At 52.0% G+C, this 18414-nt stretch overlaps 7 protein-coding genes across 7 annotated transcripts; 3 read left to right on the top strand and 4 right to left on the bottom strand.

Annotated features, from left to right (window-relative positions):
- Nucleotides 1-36: 36 nt before the first annotated feature.
- Nucleotides 37-4492, bottom strand: CAOG_01086 (AtMMH-1). Its single transcript, XM_004365900.2, has 2 exons — nt 4361-4492; nt 37-3279 (listed from the first exon to the last, which is right to left on the bottom strand). The coding sequence occupies exons 1-2, from the start codon at nt 4442-4444 to the stop codon at nt 406-408; spliced, it is 2958 nt and encodes a 985-aa protein (XP_004365957.1). The 5' UTR covers nt 4445-4492; the 3' UTR covers nt 37-405.
- Nucleotides 4493-4712: 220 nt separating this feature from the next.
- CAOG_01085 (hypothetical protein) lies at nt 4713-7350 on the bottom strand (the record flags this gene model as incomplete). Its single annotated transcript, XM_004365899.2, has 6 exons — nt 4713-4766; nt 4898-5015; nt 5341-5562; nt 5663-5974; nt 6058-7020; nt 7343-7350. 6 exons carry the CDS (start codon nt 7348-7350, stop codon nt 4713-4715), a joined length of 1677 nt encoding a protein of 558 aa, XP_004365956.2.
- Nucleotides 7351-7878: 528 nt separating this feature from the next.
- On the top strand, nt 7879-9713 carry CAOG_01084 (carnitine/acylcarnitine carrier protein; the record flags this gene model as incomplete). Its single annotated transcript, XM_004365898.2, has 3 exons — nt 7879-8029; nt 8625-8928; nt 9191-9713. 3 exons carry the CDS (start codon nt 7879-7881, stop codon nt 9711-9713), a joined length of 978 nt encoding a protein of 325 aa, XP_004365955.2.
- Nucleotides 9714-10954: 1241 nt separating this feature from the next.
- On the top strand, nt 10955-13894 carry CAOG_01083 (hypothetical protein). Its single transcript, XM_004365897.2, has 4 exons — nt 10955-11542; nt 11825-11957; nt 12053-12159; nt 12266-13894. Exons 1-4 carry the CDS (start codon nt 11195-11197, stop codon nt 13769-13771), a joined length of 2094 nt encoding a protein of 697 aa, XP_004365954.1. The 5' UTR covers nt 10955-11194; the 3' UTR covers nt 13772-13894.
- CAOG_01082 (hypothetical protein) lies at nt 13844-15147 on the bottom strand. Its single transcript, XM_004365896.2, has 2 exons — nt 15013-15147; nt 13844-14355 (listed from the first exon to the last, which is right to left on the bottom strand). The coding sequence occupies exons 1-2, from the start codon at nt 15116-15118 to the stop codon at nt 14054-14056; spliced, it is 408 nt and encodes a 135-aa protein (XP_004365953.1). The 5' UTR covers nt 15119-15147; the 3' UTR covers nt 13844-14053.
- Nucleotides 15148-15166: 19 nt separating this feature from the next.
- Nucleotides 15167-16521, bottom strand: CAOG_01081 (hypothetical protein; the record flags this gene model as incomplete). The annotated part of the gene is made up of 4 exons (XM_004365895.2): nt 15167-15421; nt 15540-15655; nt 15752-15951; nt 16167-16521. 4 exons carry the CDS (start codon nt 16519-16521, stop codon nt 15256-15258), a joined length of 837 nt encoding a protein of 278 aa, XP_004365952.1. The 3' UTR covers nt 15167-15255.
- A 761-nt stretch (nt 16522-17282) lies between these two features.
- On the top strand, nt 17283-18356 carry CAOG_08467 (U6 snRNA-associated Sm-like protein LSm5; the record flags this gene model as incomplete). The annotated part of the gene is made up of 6 exons (XM_011271737.1): nt 17283-17328; nt 17560-17655; nt 17921-17948; nt 18063-18135; nt 18251-18267; nt 18341-18356. The coding sequence occupies 6 exons, from the start codon at nt 17283-17285 to the stop codon at nt 18354-18356; spliced, it is 276 nt and encodes a 91-aa protein (XP_011270039.1).
- Nucleotides 18357-18414: the final 58 nt, after the last annotated feature.

The raw sequence follows: 18414 nt of genomic DNA, 5'->3' as shown, positions 1-18414 counted from the left end.
CACATACAAGCACACAAGGAATCACCGAAAAAGGTGGAATGGGGACACAAGGGAAAAAGAGACCATGTGAAAAATGAAAAAAAAAAAGGAAAAGAAAAAGAAAAACCATGTGAAAAATGAAAAAAAAAAAAAAAGGAAAAGAAAAAGAAAAAAAAGGACGAGGGATATGAGGGTAAAAGAAGCGAGAAAGTGGCAGTAAAAGTGAGCGCAAAAGTGGAAGCAAAGGCGGGGGAAAAAAAGGAAGGTGATAAAAGGATTAGGAAACGCCATACAAGATCCAGTCGGCAAGGCAAACCAGGTTCAAACAGAATGAACACCGCCCACAGACAGCGACCAGACAAGAACGCGAGCTCGAATGGAACCAGCCAGCAGCCCAGGTGCAACGTTGCCCAGGCGATGGCGATCTCAGCGACGGTGCAAGTGTTGCTGCTGTTGTTGTTGCTGCTGGAGATGCATCTGTTGAAGGTGAAGCTGCTGCTGTTGCTGTTGCTGCAATAGATGCTGTTGCTGCTGTTGCTGAAGAAGATGGTGCTGTTGCTGCTGCTGCAACAACTGCTGTTGTTGTTGCTGCTGTTGCTGTTGCTGGAGTTGATGCTGGTGCTGTTGTTGCAGTTGGTGCATGTGACTCTGCGGAACTGGCTGTGCAACAGCCTCCTGGTGCTTCTTCTTGCTCGGCTTCTTTCCAGCGGCAGCGGCCGCGTTGATATTGCCAGCAGTCGAGGGGTTGGGAGGGAAGCCTGTTCCGACAGCAGGCAAATCAGCCCGAGCGCCCTTTTTCGGAGGCGCGGCGGGCGAATCGCCCTTGCGCTTGCTTGCCTTGCCAGTGGCGGCGGCGGCAGCCGCTGTGGGAACGGCAGAAGAAGACGAGTTACCCTGCATGAAAGCGTTGGGGTGGTCCATCAGCGCCGCAAACATCATGTTGAGCGACTGGTCGCCACCGATGCCATGGCCATAGTTGGCGTTCTGGAGCATCTGCTGTTGGTGGGCATTGTGGCCGTGTTGTTGTTGCTGCTGCTGTTGTTGTTGCTGTTGTTGTTGCAGTTGCTGTTGCTGGAGCTGCTGCAGCTGCGGATGCTGCTGCTGGAGCCCGAGCATGTGCTGCTGTTGTTGCAGCTGCATCTGTTGCTGCAGGTGTTGCTGTTGGAAAAGCAGATTGTGTTGCTGGAGTTGTTGCTGTTGCTGTTGCAGCAGCTGCTGTTGCGAGCCAGGTGGCAAATGCTGAGCATGTTGCAGGTGCTGTGCATGAAGGTGAGCTTGCTGCTGCTGTTGCTGCTGCTGCTGTTGCTGCTGTTGCTGCTGGAGGAGCAGTTGCGCTTGCTCGAGTGCTTTGGCCTGTTTCTTCAACTTGGCCTTGGAGAGCGGCTTGGGCTCCTTTGGCGGCTTGCCTTTCTTTCCACCAGCAGATGCGGCCGCCGCGGCAGCGGCCAACGCATCCACGCCGCCCTGGGCGGGATTGAATCCGGGCATTCCGGGCAATTGGTTGAGCATGAGCCCTGGCATAGCGGGATATCCGTACTGTGTGAGCTGTAGGGCAGCAGTTCTGACGGCAGGGCGTGCAGCGCTTCCCGCAGCATCCAACCGCGGGCGCCCGCGCTTCTTGACACCGCCATTCACTCCAGGCATAGCAATCGCACCGCCGTGGAAGCCAGCCATGTGCTGCACCGTGGGCACGACGCCACCTTTTAGTTTGTTGCGCTTCACCTGGGTAGCAGACAGCGGCTTGCGCGGCACCACGGGCGCGTTGGGGTCTTTCTTCGGGCGTCCGCGCTTGCGCGGCAAGCCGTCTGGGCCAATAAACGGCACCTTCACTTTCAGCGGGCCGGTCGGGTCTTTGCGCGGTCGGCCACGCGAGCGGCGCGGTTGGTCGTCAGCGGCACCGGCTGAGGCGGACGCTGCGGCCAGCATGTGACTGCCGTTGGCGCCTGCGCCCAGGTGCTGCGCCAGACCGCCCACCAGCGAAGCCGTCGTGGCTCCTGAATGGCCGAACGTGGTCGGATTGAGTGCTTGTTGCTGCAGCTGGTGCTGCTGCTGCTGCTGCTGCTGCTGGTGATGATGATGCTGTGACTGGAGCTGTTGCTGCTGTTGCAGGTGATGCTGGGCCTGATGTGCCTGGCTTTGCTGTGGCAGCTGATGCTGATGGCGCATGGCCTGCAATTGCTGCTGGAGCATTGCCTGCGACGATGCAGCAGAAGAGCTGGGAGCAGAGCTCTGTTGCGTTGCTGCCAGGAAGGCGGCAACCGTGTTGTCAGCGCCGTAGGCATCGGCGCCATGGTCCGCAGCGCCCAGGGACGACAGAGACGGGGAGCCGTTGGACGCGCCAACATTGACACCGCGCGGGATTTTCTGGCGCGAGGGCAGCAGCGCTGATGTGCGACCGCCGACGGCGACAAAACTAAGCTTCTCCCCGCCAATCACCTGGTCGTCCTTGGAAAACCGGTGGTGGTAAAGCCAGTCGGAAGGATACTTGGACGGGTCGGCATTCAGCTGGACAGCAATGCGGACCACGCTCTGAATCTTGTCGAGCAGTGCCGCGAGTTGCTCGCCAGAAAGTGTATTGGTGTATTGCTCGGGATGGATGCCAGCCTGGTACAGTACTTCATCAGCCACCCAGTTGCCCACGCCAGCCAGGAAGGACTGGTCAAGCAGCAGCGCCTTGATCGGGACGTTTCGGCGGACGAGCGCGGCGTTAAACGCGCCTTGCTCGACGGGCGTGAGCGGGTCGAATCCGAGGAAGCAGATTGGTGGCTCTGCCCAGGAATCGGCCAGAGCACGGATTCGGCCGAGCCGGCAAGTGTTGGTGAAGGAAAGTCGGCTCTGGTCGTCAAACGAAAATTCGCACTTGGAGTCCTTGGGGGGCCAGTGGCCATCGTGGACCTCCTCGCTCTGGCTCAAGGAAGCGTCAATGTCCGCGTCGACGGGCTGGTAGTCAAAGTCAACGCGAGCACGACGGTATGGGGACGGGGTCAGGGCACCGCGGCTGCGCAACGATTGCTCCGTCTGCTTCTCTTGGATGCGCTCGTTCTCCTCTTGGGTGCGCTCCTCGCTCGCCTCGTCGTCGTCCGGCAAACGACCCGAGTGGGCCTTGAACACCTTTCCCGACGTTTGCGACTTGAAGAAAAAGTTACCCGTCAGGCCAAAGTGGAAGGCGGCGTCGCTACCGCCGTCAAACTCAATCCAAATGTGCTTGCCGTGGCGCTTCACATCGCGCACCGTTCGACCAACAAACTGCTGAGCAAACTGCTGCGGTGCAACGCCATCAAACACAAGCGTGTCCTCGTCCTGATGTACGCGACGCATCAACAAACAAGTGAGTCAGATGAGAATGAGGGGAAAAAATGGCGGGTGGAAGCAAAAAAGCGCGCCAAAACCAAAACCAAAAAAAAAAAAAAAAAAAAAATCAACGAAATAAATAAAATAAAAAACGACAAAAATACAACAAAAGGCGTTTGGGATGGCGACGCGAATAAGAAGCGATAAAGGTGTGTGCATGCATGGCAGGTGCAAAGGTCCCTCTGCTCAAGACAGTCCTCCAAGCATCACCTCGAACAACAGGCCAGATCACTGATGACAGCAGAACGAAATGATCAACAAAGAAAAAAAAAAAAAGACAAAATTCAAAAAATGAATTTTAAATTTTTTAATGATTTTTTTGTTGATCTTTATCGGCGCATCTTATGAGTGTGATCCTCGCCAGCGGCCGTGGCTGGAATTGAGTGTGAGCGTTTTCCCAGCTCTCTACCACTCATCGCCTCAACTGCTCGCGAAGCAACGAGAACGGCAAGCAAAAAGCGCAGGCTTTTTTTCGCTTTTTTTTTGTTCGTTTTTTTTTTTTGTTTTTGTTTTTTTTTTGTGTGTTCGTTTTTTTGCTTGTCAATTTCTGTTCTCAAGGCCGTGCTTATGCCACCGATCGTATTGCCATCAGCAACGGCAGGACACGGAGATCAATCATACAGCATGGAAGAGCAAAGGAGGACAAAAGGGGCTCCGAGCAAGCGCAAGCGTGAAGCAGCCGAAGAAAAAAAAGGGCAAAAATAAAAGAAAAGTGAAAAAAATAAAAGTGAAAAAAGTGAAAAAAAAAAAAAAAAAAAAAAAGGTCGCGCTCTCTCATCGTCCACGCGTTGTCGCGGGGTTGGAGCAGTCTGGCTCGAGCGTGTGGGGCTGTGGCCGCTTCGGTGGCAAGCCCAGGCGTGTGTCACCTCATGGCAAAATCCCACTCGGCCACCGCAGCTCCAGCCGCGAATCGCGTGCAGAGGGAGCGTGTTGCGACGAGCGACATCGAAAAAGCAAATGGCGCAAAAAAAAAAAAAAAAAAAAAAAAGCGCCAGAGCAAGCGCTTCAGCTCGACTCATTCAACACGTACCACTGATACTTGCACGACTTTCTTCCCGCGGCAGGTGAGCAGCAGAAAGTTCCTGGCGCGCTCAAGTTCGGGAAGCTCCGGCATTGTGTCAAAACGAAAAGAAAAAAAAAAGAAAAAAAAAAGAAAAAAAAAAAAAAAAAAAAAAAAAAAAAAAAAAAAAAAAAAAAAGAGAGACTGACAAACTTGACACACTTCACACAATGACAACTTTATACGCTCAAGCGCGTGTGTAAAGATTGGAACAAGTATATTGGCAAACAAAATCAAATGGGATGCAAATGCGAGGGAAAGGGAGGAACTCGCACAAAGCGAAACGTGCGAGGACACCTCGAATGAATGAGGGAACAGTTGTTCATCGCAACAATGACGGCTGGGCAAGTGGGAGCGAGCGGAGATTGACTGGCTTCTGGATATACCCAAAGAGAATCAACACAGAACGCGTTGGCATCGAAACAGAGAAGAGAAGAGTGAGCAAAGAAGAGGATGAGACACACGAAACAAAAACGTAACCAAGGAAAACAAAAACAATGTACTTGCCTCGATGCCTAGTCGGGTAAGGAAGCGGTTGCGCAGCTCAACCGGTGTTCGCGGTCGCATACGATTGCCCATGCTCGGTGAGCTGCTGGGAGACGGAGGAGCCGCTGCAATCAAAGCGCTAATAGTACGAAAGAGAAAATGTGAGTCGGCTTCCACCCACCATTCTCTCCCCTCTCTCTCTCTCTCTCTCTCTCTCTCTCTCTCTCTCTCTCTCTCTCTCTCTCTCTCTCTCTCTCTCTCTCTCTCTCTCTCTCTCTCTCTCTCTCTCTCTCTCTCTCTCTCTCTCTCTCTCTGTCTCTCTCTCTCTCTCTCTCTCTCTCTCTCTCTCTCTCTCTCTCTCTCTCTCTCTCTCTCTCTCTCTCTCTCTCTCTCTCGCCTTCACCCAACCAGCCATCACTCTCAAACAAACTAGTACAACAGCCAGTCAGCGAGCCAGCACTTACGCCCGCTCTTTCTCGGCCGCTTCGCGCTTGCGTGTCTTGGCGCTTGCGTTCAGCTTGCCACCAGACGCATCGTCCACCAACCAGAGCAAGATGGAGGCAAGCACTGACAAGGCCACGCAGATGCTAAAGAAGATTTCGAGCCAAAGATATCCGTTCGAGTTGACCAAGATACCGGCGCCTTGCGCAACAACGGCCAAACCGAGATTTTGGACCGATTGCATGCTACCAGTCCAAGGAGGTTGAACAAAAAGAGGTCAATGCGTGTGCCAAGGAACGGACGTACCACCCGCAAAGCAAGCCCCCACAAAAATTTGGTTCTTACAAGCCGTAGGCGGTGCCAAGCTGGTGCTCGGGAACAACCAGCGAGACGATGGGCCAAAGCGCGCAGGCCAGCACAGAGTACGCAAAACCCATAATGATGATTGGCACATAGGGGTTGATGAAGGTGAAGGCCATCATGACGTGGCAGCCAACTGTGACGGCAGTGGCTGCAATAACCCAGGTGAGGTTGCGGCCAGTGCGATCGACGAGCAAGCCGAAAACGGGTGAAGCGGCTGCGGAGATGATATACACGATACTAGTGAGCGCGTGCGAGGTTGCCGAGTCGACCGAGTACTTGGACTCGAAAAAGACGCTGAGGAGTAGTTGTTGTGAAGAAACGAGTCAAAAATGAGTTGCATGCAGTTCACAAAGACGAAAAGACGCGAATGTACTAACAGAGCAAGACCAATGAAGGGGAAGACTCCGACATAGTAGCCAACGCAAATGATGAAGAGGAGCCACAAGGACAGAGGGAAGTCCTTGACATCCTTGAGATTGACCTTTTCGTCCGAGCCGCCGACATCGCGTTTGATGACGCGGTCAGTCCTGCGCTCCAAAAAGAGAAGAATGACTGCGCAGCTCAGCGAGAGGCCGCAGAACAGCGCGGCAAACCACATGGCCGCGCCGAGCTGGGAATACGCAGGGGTAATGTTGCTGAACGAGTCAAACACGGGCTTCATAATGTTGAGATTGACCGTGGAGCCGACACGCGAAAAGCTGAGCTGGATGCCAAAGACCATGTTGAGCTCCTTGCCCTTAAACCAGCGCACGACATAGTTGTTCTGAGCGACGGCGAGCGATTCACCACCAATGCCGAAAATGAAGCGGCCTGCAAGCATGAGCCAGAAGAGGTTGCTCTGCGCGCCAATGGCAACGACAGCCTGGCCCAGGAGGACGAAACCCGCAAAGAGGATGGAGCCCCAGGCGACACCCAAGACGCGATCGATGAGGAAGCCGCCGAAAAAGCACAAAATGACGTTGGGCCACGAGTACAGAGCATACAGCAAGCTGTACTGCGCAACATTTACGTTCATTGCGTGCTCAATGTCACTCTCGAGTGCAGCGGGAATGTCATACACAAAGTAGCTGCCAAAGCCGAGGAAGGAGATGAAGACGAGCATCATCCAGCGGAACCACCACTTGCGCGGATCGCAGCAGCCAACATCCGGCTCAATCGGGCCAGACTCGAGGTCGTCGTCGTCTCCAATCGGGCTGCCCGGGATGGGCTTGATGAGGCTGCCGCTGCGACTGAGCTGTCGCTCTCCGCTGGACGAGCTTCCGGCGCGCGGCTTGTTGGGCTGGCCCTTCCCTTGTCCCTGCGACATAGCCGACCTGGACAAGAGCGATTCGTTGTCTGTGCTACTCTCGTGATATCGGTACACACACACACACACACACATACGGCGGGAGGGTCAGTCTCGATGGGAAAGGTCAGCGCGATCAAGCAAGCTCAGTTCAGCCACAGCCCCGTTTTTTTGTTTTTTTCTCTCCGGTCGCTTTCTCAGTGGCCTCTAGTGTGTTTGGGGCTTTGTCGCTCAAGCAGCACACTCTGGCAGTCGAGATCTACGCTTCTTGTTTCGGGTGGTGGGAGTGACTTTTGGTCTTTATTGGTTCAACCGTTCGTGTATCGAGCCACATTGTTTTTTAGCGCTTTTTTTTTTTCTACGTTTTTCACTTTTACCTTTCCATCTGTGACAAGATCAAGAACAAAGAACAACGACTGCGATGCAATGCAAACAACAAGCAAAGGAGCAAACTCAATCAAAGTCAAAAAAAAAAACAGAAAGAAGGGAAAAGCAAAAGTGATCATCGTGATTGACAATGAAAAATCAGTGGGAAAGCATTGCCTCTTGCCGTTGCTTTCATTCAATCGTTTTTGGGACTTGCAAAACGTAACAAACCAACCAAAAAAAACAGCAACCAGAATTTGTAACAAACGTTCAACAGGTGTTTCTGATCTTCAAACCGACTCAGCAAAACCGAACCGACTCAGTTCTTTAAAATTCGTCTTTTTCCCGCGTTTTTTCAATCCATTTTCCTATTCCTGCCACTCGTCTTGTTTTTTGTTTTTTCTTTGATTGTCATCGTCTGGCATTTCATACTACGACACATTATTAACACACCCACACGCATCAACTACGTCTGTTCCACTGTTGGAGCGTTGAAGCGCAGCACACACACATGGGGAGCGAGACCGAAACCGCGTTGACGTCTTCCATGTCGGACTTGAGCGACCACGGCGGACCGCCGCACCACAGCCACCTGCCGCACGCCGAGCCGCGCTTCTCCAAGATGGACCACTTCATCTCTGGCAGCTTTGCAGGCATTGCCCAGTCGCTCATCGGCCACCCTTTCGACACCATCAAAGGTACAAAGCGAACATCAACGGAACTGCATTTTTTTTATTTTTTATTTTTTATTTTTTTTTTTTTTTTGATAGTTCTATTGCTTTGTGGTTTTTCCCGCCAAAATGTGCACGCTCGCTGCTGCTGCTGCACACACACTTTGACACGGATGGCATGGCGGAAGAGGAGGGTGTGTGTGTGTTTGCATGTGCTATGGGGAGCGTGGACTGGTGCTGGACGTTCATTGGCATGACTCTTTTTGTTGATTCGGTTCGCACTCCTCGATCTTCCGACTGCTGTCTCGCACTCTGACAACGCTAATGCCGTTGCTGCGATTCTGGTCGCTGTGGCTATGGTTCTGATTTGCAGCAAGCAACAGCAGCAGCAGCCGCAGCAGCAGCAGCTAGGACGGTGCTTTTTAGGAACGGGCGAATCCGTTCAGCACTGACTTCTTTTGGTTCACCTCCGATCCGATGGTCATGGTCATGGTCACTCTCTCACCCACACTGATCGACGTGACTTGACGTTTGGAAGTGTTGGAAAACGAGAGTCGCAAACAACAACAACAACAACAACAACTCACTATTCTGAATGCTAATCCACCCTTTCATCGCACAGTGCGCTTGCAAACTCAATCCGTCACCAACCCGCTGTTCAAGGGTCCGTATGACTGCCTGCAGCAGACCATCCGCAAGGAGGGCGTGCGAGCACTCTTCAAGGGCATGAGCTCGCCGCTGGTCGCTTCGATCGTATTCAACTCCATTCTCTTTGGCACCTTTGAAGAGTTTAAGAGCCGCTTGAGCAATCCGTTAACGGGGCAACTCAGCACAGCCAACTTTGTGCTTTCGTGCACTGCCACTGGTGCGCTGGAAAGCCTCCTCTACTGTCCGTTAGAGCTCGTCAAGGCACGTCTCCAGGTCCAGTACGACAGCAAATCGGTCGCCTCCTCCATAACTGCGTCCTCCTCAACCAGGTTTGTTGCACCTGCTGCTGGTCAGCCTGCTGTTTCAACAAATGTGCCCAGCAGGTCGTATTCGTCCGCCACCTCAGGATGGCAAAGACACCATCACCAGCAGCATTTCCGTTCCGTAACCCATCAGCCAGCCATGCTGTCGCAGCTGCGCTCTGCAGTCATTTCAGGCTGATGTTTCCGCGCGGACACGCCAACGGAGGCTGTTTTCCAGCATGCAGGCCTCGGCTGCCTCCTCCGCGGCATCCGCTGCAACAACAACAGCAACAACAACAACAACAGCAACGCAGCTTGGTCCAATGGGGATGTTGCGTGAGGTGGTGCAGCAACGCGGCATCCGCGGTTTGTTTATTGGGTTGAACGTCACCATGCTGCGCGAGTGTCCCGGCAACGTCATGTACTTTGGGGCGTACGAAATGTTCAAGACCCACTATCCAGCAACCAGGCCCGAAACAGAGCGCATCATCATGTCTGGCGGCTTGACTGGCATGCTGTACTGGACGTTTATCTATCCGATCGACTTGCTCAAATCCAAAGTGCAATGCGACGATCTGCAATCACCGCGGTATCGCGGCCTAGTGCATTGCTTCCGCGTTTCGCTGCAAGAGTCCGGCTGGCGAGGGCTCTTTGTCGGCCTTTCGCCATGCATCCTCCGTGCCTTCCCAGCCAACGGCGCTGCCTTTGTTGCGTTTGAGTTTTCAAAGTCCTTTTTGCGCTCCCAAGCAGAGATTGCATGACGAGGAAAGTTATTTTCATTTTGTTGAAAAACAAACAATACAGATTTTCGTTTTTTGTTGTTGTTTTTTCACAACCAAATCACAAGCAACAGGATCGGCGTCTCGCGAGGGTGGACACCCAGTTAATCTGGTCACGCCACTGTCGCTTGCGACTGATAGGCGTGTGAGCGAGAGGCACTGCGCTTCAGGTGCGTTCAAGATTAAAAAGCTTTGCTTTGGTTTATCGTGTTGGGACTTTTTTTTTTGAAGCACAATTTGAATCGGTTCTTCGCTTACACTGACGCTTTGAACAAGGGTGCTTTTGGCTTGCGGAAGCTTTGGGAGTATTTAGCTGCGTCACAGTGGGGATTTTCTGTCGCTCCAGGAGGGGGTCAAAGACAGTGAGGTGTGCTGCACCTCAACGTTGTAAAGATCAGCATGACCGGCACGTTGGACCGAAAACGCTCGGGATTGGTCCCCAATCGAAAACTTGTTTCCGCATCGTTATCCTCTTTCCGCAAACCGCCTCTGCTCGCTTTGGCGAAAAGGCACCCGTACACCCTTATTTTCAACTTGAGAGCCGAGCGTACGCCTCGTCAACAGCTCGAATCTCGTTGCCAAATTTCGAGGATCGAGCCACTCATTTTATTTTATTTTTTTATTTTTTTATTTTTTGGTGTTTGATTGTTGTTTGTGGGTTTCCTTGTTTTTTTCGGTATGGATCAGCCTTGGTCGACTCGTTCCATTGCAGGACAAAGTTTTGGTGGTGGCTGCTTGGGGTTGTGTTTGGGTTTTTTGGGCGAGCGTCCTGGTGGAAGGGGTGGTGGTGGCTCGCGACGAACCCCAAAGCAAGAAACCTTGGCGGCGAATTCGACGAACGGAACCGTTCTGAGGATTGGGGCATTTTGGTCGCTTCCGTGGGGTCTACTCGTCCCCGTTTCGCCACTGTGGCGTGCGTTCACTGTTGTCTTTTTTTTTTCTTTTTTTTTCTCGGAGGTCAGCTCGCAGCTCATGCGACCATGGAGATTTGCTCTGTTTTTGTGCTGGTCGTGATGGAGCGACCGGAGTCAAAGTCCACCCTGCCCTCCGCCGCTCCTCTTCTCCCCTCGTCTGTGCTCCCTTTGGTTTTTTCCCCCTCCCGCTTTGTTTATTTTGCACTCACAGATCGCTCTCTCGCTCACTCACACACGGACTCCCCATCCACACTCCTGCGTCGCTCAAAATCTCCAATTTACTTTAACACTCCTTTTCTTTTTTGACGCTTTGTTAAAAAAAAAAAAAAAAAAGGTTAAAACCGCCTTCCTTTTCTTCTCCCAATTCAGCCTCGTTGGGCCCCCCCCCCCCCATTGTCGCTTCCAAGCAAAAGCCCTGCGGTCCAGGTTTCTTGCACTTCCTTCTGCCCTTGCTCTTTTGGTGGTGCGGGAGGCCCAGCGAAAAACCAAAAGGCTCACCACCATCAGCACAAAAATAGGGCGAAACAGGGTTCGAGGGACGCAGAACGAATGAAGTTCGGCCGCACGATTGCAGAGACCAGCTTCCCGGCTTGGGCCGACCAGTACTTTGACTACAAGTCTGGCAAGAAGTTCATCAAGCGCGTGGTGGCTGCGGCGCAGGCGTACCGTGCAGCCAGGCGAGCCGCCGCGTCCGGAGAGTCCGATGACAGCACAACCGACAGCAGCACCCACACGGCTGCGGTGGAGGCAGCCAGAGTCCACCGCGCGACCGAGCAGCAGAACTTTCGCAAGTTCATTCTGGGCGAGCTCGGCAAGATCAACGACTTTGTCCAGCTCAAGGAAGACGAGTGCAAGGCGCACTTTGAGCGTCATCTAATGAGCCAGGCGCATATGCTGGTAAGGTTTTGAAACCGCTGGGGTCCCTATGTCGATTCGTGTCAAAGTCGAGCTCGGACAGAAATCATCGTCTCGCTCTCGTTGCGGATGCATGTGTTTGTGTGTGTTCGTGTTGACGCGATGGCAGTTGTCGCGTTTTCGTTGGAAACTCGTGGCAAGGTTTGTGTGGTTACCCATTCTGAACACACCGCAAACCTCTCCTTGTCTCCGTATGACGCACACTCACTCACGTTCTCCTCCCACCGCACCTTCTTCGCTGCTTTTCAACATTCAACACGACAGCTCAACTCGCGAACGTCGCAAGCGAATGCCGCGGATGTCTTTGTTGCGTTCTACGACTTTGTGGAAGAGCTACGGCAGCTCTTGCAGTATGGACAACTCAACTACACTGCGTTTGTCAAGATTCTCAAGAAGTGTAAGCTGCAGTGATGGTTGTCTGTCCTGCTGTCGCATTTGGTGGAAGTCGCAGTGCAGGTCTGACTGGGCAAGTGGTCTCTATCTGTTTGGCAGACGACAAAAACACAAAGTCAGTCCTCAAAGCTGAATTTATGCCGCTCGTGGCTGGACAGCACTTTTACACTTCCAATTTCTTCCCACAGTTGCTCCAAGATTCACAAGTAAGTCGGGAGTGAAACAAGCATCCTCGAGAGACCGCTTGCTTACTCGTTCGCTCACTCGCTCCTTTGTTCGCTCTCTCGCTCGCTCTCCTCTATTGCTCCGCAGATTATGCTCGACCAGCTGCTGGTTCAATACCCACTACTAAACGCGAGCACTGCTCGCAGCATGTACGCATCAACACACCCCGTACAGCTGTTTCTGCAACGCCCGTCAGAACTCGTTTTCCGAGCATTTGCCTACGTGAAGCGAATCTCCCTCAACAAGATCCTCCTCTGGACCGTATTTCTGGTACTATTGGAGAGTTTGTTGATACAAGTAGCCGGAGTTCAGATCCAGGCCACTGGCTGCACCATCACCCAGTATCTGCATGATACGCAGCGGTCAAAGCTGGTGGACGACTTTACCGATATGATTCACAACCGAATCACGTCCAAGTTTTGGCTCTTGTTGTGTGCCGTCGTCCTGTGGCTGTATGACTCGCGCCACGGCTCGTCGGCAGTCGCATTCGTGGCCATTGGCTTTGCCATCAAAAGTCTGGCCAAGAACATTATTCGATCGCCAAGAGGCTTTTGGCTCTGCACGTCGTATCAGGCATTCTATTGCGGCAAGGGCTATTCGCTGCCATCGGGTCACTCGATGGTCAGCTTGACCGCGCTTGGCTTTTTGTTGCTCAAGTTCAAACGTCCATGGCTGCTCCTCGTGACCATCTTGTACCAAATGCTCATCTTTTGGTGCGTGCAGTATATCGGCACGCACACTATTGCCGATCTGGTCGTTGGATGGACGTGTGCTATTCTTTGTCTCGTCGTCTATGCGAAGGGCGAGGAACAAGTCTACCGCCGATACACCCGTTTCCGCCTCCAACCGAGCAGCCGCAGCATTGCGCTGATTGTCATTGGTGCTACTCTGCTGACGCTAGCCCTTGACACGCTCGTGGAGCTGTGGCCGCCAGCCTTCGAGGCCGACTGGCAATCCAACATGGAGACCGTTTGTGGACTCCGGCCGGGCTCTGGTGCAAGCCGCATGTACTTGAACCTGAACTGGTCCAACACGCCACTTGTCTTTGGCTGCCTGGTGGCTTGGCTTGCCAACCGTCGATACCTGTCTGGTGCACTGGAGCGATTTTCGTTTTTCCAACGAGTGCCGCTCGCCCTAGGTGGTGCCTATGTATTTGTGCTCCTTCCAGCGTTCCTCAAAACCTGTCTTTACGGGCTCGTTGGCATTGCCTCCAGGCACGCAGCCAAGTCTGAGGCCATTGCTGCCATCTCCCAGTTGGACGTTACCACCGTCTTCTATCACCTATTCAACTTGCTCATGCCAGTCTGGGTCATCTTCCTGGCTCCGCTACTCTTTGTCATGTGCATGCGGGCGGCCAATATCAAGGGTACTGGCGCGGCGAGCAAGCTTCGTCCGATCCGCCGAACCCTCACGCCCAGCATGGTGCGCTTGTCTGCCGCAGCAATGGCCTCTGCTGCCGGCGGGGTTTCGCCGCAGCTCAAGCGACAAGCATCCTCCTCCGTTCCGAGCACCCCAGTCCCTCGCACGCTCGCTTCTCCCCCGTCTCTGGCACGCCAGCCTTCGGTAGTCTCGACGACTAAAGCAACTAGTTAACTCTCGTAGTTGCGATTGGCATTTTTGTGGCGCAGTGTTGTTTTGTTATTCTTGTGTTTTGTTATCATAAATTATCCCCACCTTTTGAATGGTTTATTGTTGTCTTGCAACACCAAAAAAGACATTTTTCTATTCACACCATTCCAGACGGCTTGGAACAACCATTTTCACCCCACCCCACCCCCGCAAGCGTGCACCTGCACGCGCTTGCCAATCGGGACCAAGTAGATCAAACAACGCATGAACACCGAAAACCGAGGAGCGGGTCGATTGCCACTGGGTTTAATTGCGAACGGTTGAAGGACCCTGCCAGGTAGACTTGCTAGTGTTCGCAAGGCTCGCAGGAGGAGGAACCATCTCTGATCCTTTGACGGACGATTGGGAAATCCCAGTCGGGATGAGACTTGGCGCACCCATGCTGGTTGTCAGAACGTCCTGCGCCGCAGGGAGCTGCTCACTTGAAGCGCGACGCTCGGGCTTGGCCATGCCCCCGTGCACGCCAATCTCAAATGAGACGGCATTCTGGCGCGGAGCGTGGAACTCGGACATGTTGCGGTAATCCCAGTTCGCACGAATGACCGGATCTGTGTATTGTCGGAACAGGAAAAAAACAAAAAACAAGAACGATGGTCAAATTTGGTTTGGTTTGTTCCAATTCATACCGTTGTGCATCAAATTAATGTCCATCGATTCGTTTGTGATGAAGAAGAGGCATCGTTACTGAAATTCCGAAAGGGAGAAAAAGTCGAACGAAAAACAATAACAAAAAAATAGCGATTCGACAATGAACGCTGGATGACCGACGACGACAATCCATTCCCTAGCCTGCTCGTGCTCCTTTGGCGAGACGTGTTAGAATACTTGTGCCTGATTCTTGTAGAGTGGATGGAGATGGAAGTCGGTGTGCTTTTGTGTGCTCGTCATCACGGAGACTTGAAAGAAAAACGTAGCGACTTTTTGTTTTTAATTCTTATTGTCAGTTTTGTCGGTCTTTTTCTCCGGGGTTTTGAATGGCGCTCGTTCCATCCACAATGACGCGGGGATTAGTAGCGCTTCACTGACATGTTGCATGCCGTCGGCTAGAGAACAGAACAACGTCGTGCCATGAGCGCGTTCTTCTCGCTCACCGTGCACGTCGCTTTGTTTCAACTGATGCCCCCCGCCTCTTCCCCGATTCCTGTTGTCCTATTTTTCTCGCTGCAATAGCCAAAAAACTTATGCGTCAGCGCGAGTTGACGTACCATCCATGCCTTTGGCTTGGTAGACGCCCATCAGCTTGTAAATTTCTTGCTGGCGGTCCGGGTTGGTGGCAGCAAACCCGCCCTTCTTGGCTTGATTGGAAGACATAAGTAATACTGGCTCGACTCGAGTAGAAGAATATGACTGAGACGTGGGTGCGTTTTGGAGTTTATTGAATTGTGAGGAAACCTTATCACCAAAGGAGCAGCGCTCGCAATGCCCTGCCGTGCCATGCCATGCCATGCCTATGGATCGGTTTCATCGCTCATCATCTCTGGTGGAACTGGCTTGGGTTGGTCTCGAAATAAAACAGAGATGCGACGATCGCGCACAATCGACCTCGACCCAAAGATTTCTGGTGGACTAGAGTTGCATACAATGCTGTGTTTAAATTTGTAGCGCATGGCATGGCTAGCAAAGATTCAAGTACACAGATGAATGTATCGAGAGTTCGGAAATGAGTGTCAGTTCGACAAACTCAAGCCAAGCCCGAAAACGACAAAACAAAAAGATACACGCTTTCAGTTACCTCATGCAATAAATCGACCGTGGCTCGAGCAGAATACGCACTTCTTCATCCTTGTATGTAAAGCGCATAACACTGGCCGACAATAGCGAAATTCCTGCGACATACTCGCCGCAAGCCTGTCATGCGCAAAGTGGGCCATAAACCAGTGTTCATCGTCATTTTCGCTCCCGGGAACAGTCAGAAAAGCGAGCATCATTCGTGCATGTGCTTACTTCGACGTTGTCAATGTGTGGAGCAATGTAACCAGAGGGTGCAAGCTCCAACACATGTTGGTTTGGGTGCAGTTGAGTGCCTGGCGCAAATAAATCGGACGCGAGCACTCGTGCAATCACAGTCTGCGACCCCGGCAGCGCCCACTTGGAAAATGTAATTTCTTTGTATCCGCGAATCACAGAGTCAAAGTGGTTGAGCTCTGTCCAATTCAAGTAAAGTCGGTCAGGGCGTTTTCCAAAAAAATTGTGCGTGTCGTGCTTCTTGTTCCGGATCAAGAGACAGCCGCCAAGGACTGTACATACGACTTTGATCATCGGATTCAATGCATGTAATACTGCCGTTTCCCCCCAGCAAAGTTCTGAGAAATTTCATTTGGTCGCGCCTCGACTTTGGTCACAACATCATCACACATACCGAGCCGCATTCGGCGAAGTGGTCCTCGCACATCTTCCACGAGCGCATCGTGCTCTTCTTGTGAGATCGCGTCGGGAATGACCACCAGACCTTCCGGATGGAACGTTGGACCAGCCCGAGTCAGGTCGACGAGTTGTGGATTGTGCTGAGATCGGCGAATGACAGGTCCGCTCAACGTCGAGACACATCTGCTATCGATGATGCAGAGACGGGTGCCGTGTGACTTTGCATCGCGAGTGGCAGTCGGCAATGGCGCCCAGCAGCGCGACAAGGTGCGTCCAACCACGCGTCGACTGATCGTCAGCATCGCCACCACCGACGCATGCAATAACTGTGACTGAGCTCGACCAGTCATCTGGATATAGTGTGTATGTGTATTATCAAGTGTAATGTGTGATCCGGACAATTTTGTCTGCTGCTGAGTGTAGCTTGGTCAGGTGAGTGCGGATTTTGCCGCCAAAACAAAGCGTCCTACTGCAACGCCCGTACCACTGGTAGTGGAGCATTCTGTACGCTTGCGGATGTGATCATTTGATTGGAGATATGGTTTTCTATGACTTTTTATTGCGTTCGTGATAATCACGCTGAGAGTTGCCCAGGGTTTGATCGTGTTCATTTTCGAGACAACGCCAATTCGACCACTGCATTGTTTGCAGGCTCAGATCGCCGTGACAAGTTGCAAAATGAATGTACATGATAATTAATGTAAGGTTTAATGATCAAGTCCACAACCACTTGAATTGTACAGCAGAACGTAGGTAATGTGAGCTCCATTCAGTGAATTCTTGCCTGACCTTGGGCTCGGAGCGTTTTTCGCTCGATTTTGACCCCAATCTCTCGATTCCACACGTTTACAACGCCAAACAAACATTCAAACACATAAAATACTCACAGCTGATCAAGTTTAATGCATCCAATCCGTTCCAACTCGCAATGCCAGCCAGATACCTGAGCTCCAAGCAACTCTCCCAGATTTTCCAATGCTGCTCCAGCCAAAATCCTTGTTCAATTTCCTTCCCTTTGTTTTTCTCATTTCTTCCCAGCTACTTGAATTCCTGCTACCTTTATCACTTACTTTTATCACTCCTGTTATTTTTCTATTGACTCTCATACACTATGGCTTCTGAGGACGTCGTCAATCCATCGCACATGCTCCCACTGGGTCAGTGTCCTCAGCCTTCATTGGCCCGCCCACTTCCGAACGCGCCCACAAACTCAACAAGTGGCTTCCAATCTAATACCACTCTCGATGTTGCTCCTCATCTCGTGCAACGCATCACGCTTGGCCAGGGGGGGGGGCTATCACCATTGTGCTTTGCCATTGAAATTTGGCTCGCTTCCTCGCGTCCTGGCTCACAACTCATCAATGCACCCACTCGTCTCACACAAACAGAGCTGATCGACAAGTGCATTGGATCGCGCATCCACATCGTCATGAAGTCAGAGAAGGAGCTCGTCGGAACACTGCTTGGATTTGACGACTTTGTCAGCATCGGCTCCCCCCCAGCTCACTCTGCAATGCTGATGTCCTCATGAAATGTTGTTGCATGTTCTGCATGCCTGATGGCGCTTTGTTGCATCTGGCATTGGTCGAGTTGTTGGCTTGCTGCTGTTCTGCCTTTTGGTTTTCATTCATCGTTCAAGTCGTCACTTCCTTGACGTTCTCCACTTGCTTGCCTGCTTGCGTGCTTTTGTTGCTGTTCGTCTGTGTTTGAATTCTGCTTTGGAAACTATTGATTATTATGAACCGACAGACATGGTGCTCGAGGATGTTACCGAGTTGTAAGTGAATTGTTTGTATTTTGTGATTTTTTCATGTTGAATTCATGTGTGGCGTCGGAGTGTGATCTATATTGCGTGACTTACTCCTGCTAAAACACCTCATGCATCTCTCAGTGAAATCACGGCGGATGGACGCAAGACCACGCACCTGGACCAGATTCTTCTCAACGGCAACAACATTTGCTTGGTAAGGTTGAGTGTCAGTTTTGCGTCGTCCCCCTGGTCACATCATACTCACTTGCTTCACCTGGAATACTCGAATCATTGCATGCTGTCGCACTGCTGCATCTGCGCGATCACAGTTGGTTCCTGGAGGAGAGTGAGTGACCGATACTTTGTGTGTTTGAAAGATTGGCATTCATCACCCGACGCTAACCTTTACCCATCAACAGAGGCCCAACTGCATAAACACACAGCACTGCACATGCGCATGACACTTGATCTGAAGCAGCGCCACCAATACATT

This window comes from Capsaspora owczarzaki, assembly GCF_000151315.2.
Source record: "Capsaspora owczarzaki ATCC 30864 unplaced genomic scaffold supercont2.1, whole genome shotgun sequence".
Lineage (NCBI taxonomy): Eukaryota > Filasterea > Ministeriida > Capsasporidae > Capsaspora > Capsaspora owczarzaki.
Note: the sequence above shows the minus strand (reverse complement) of the source record. Positions and strands in the feature narration are given on the sequence as shown.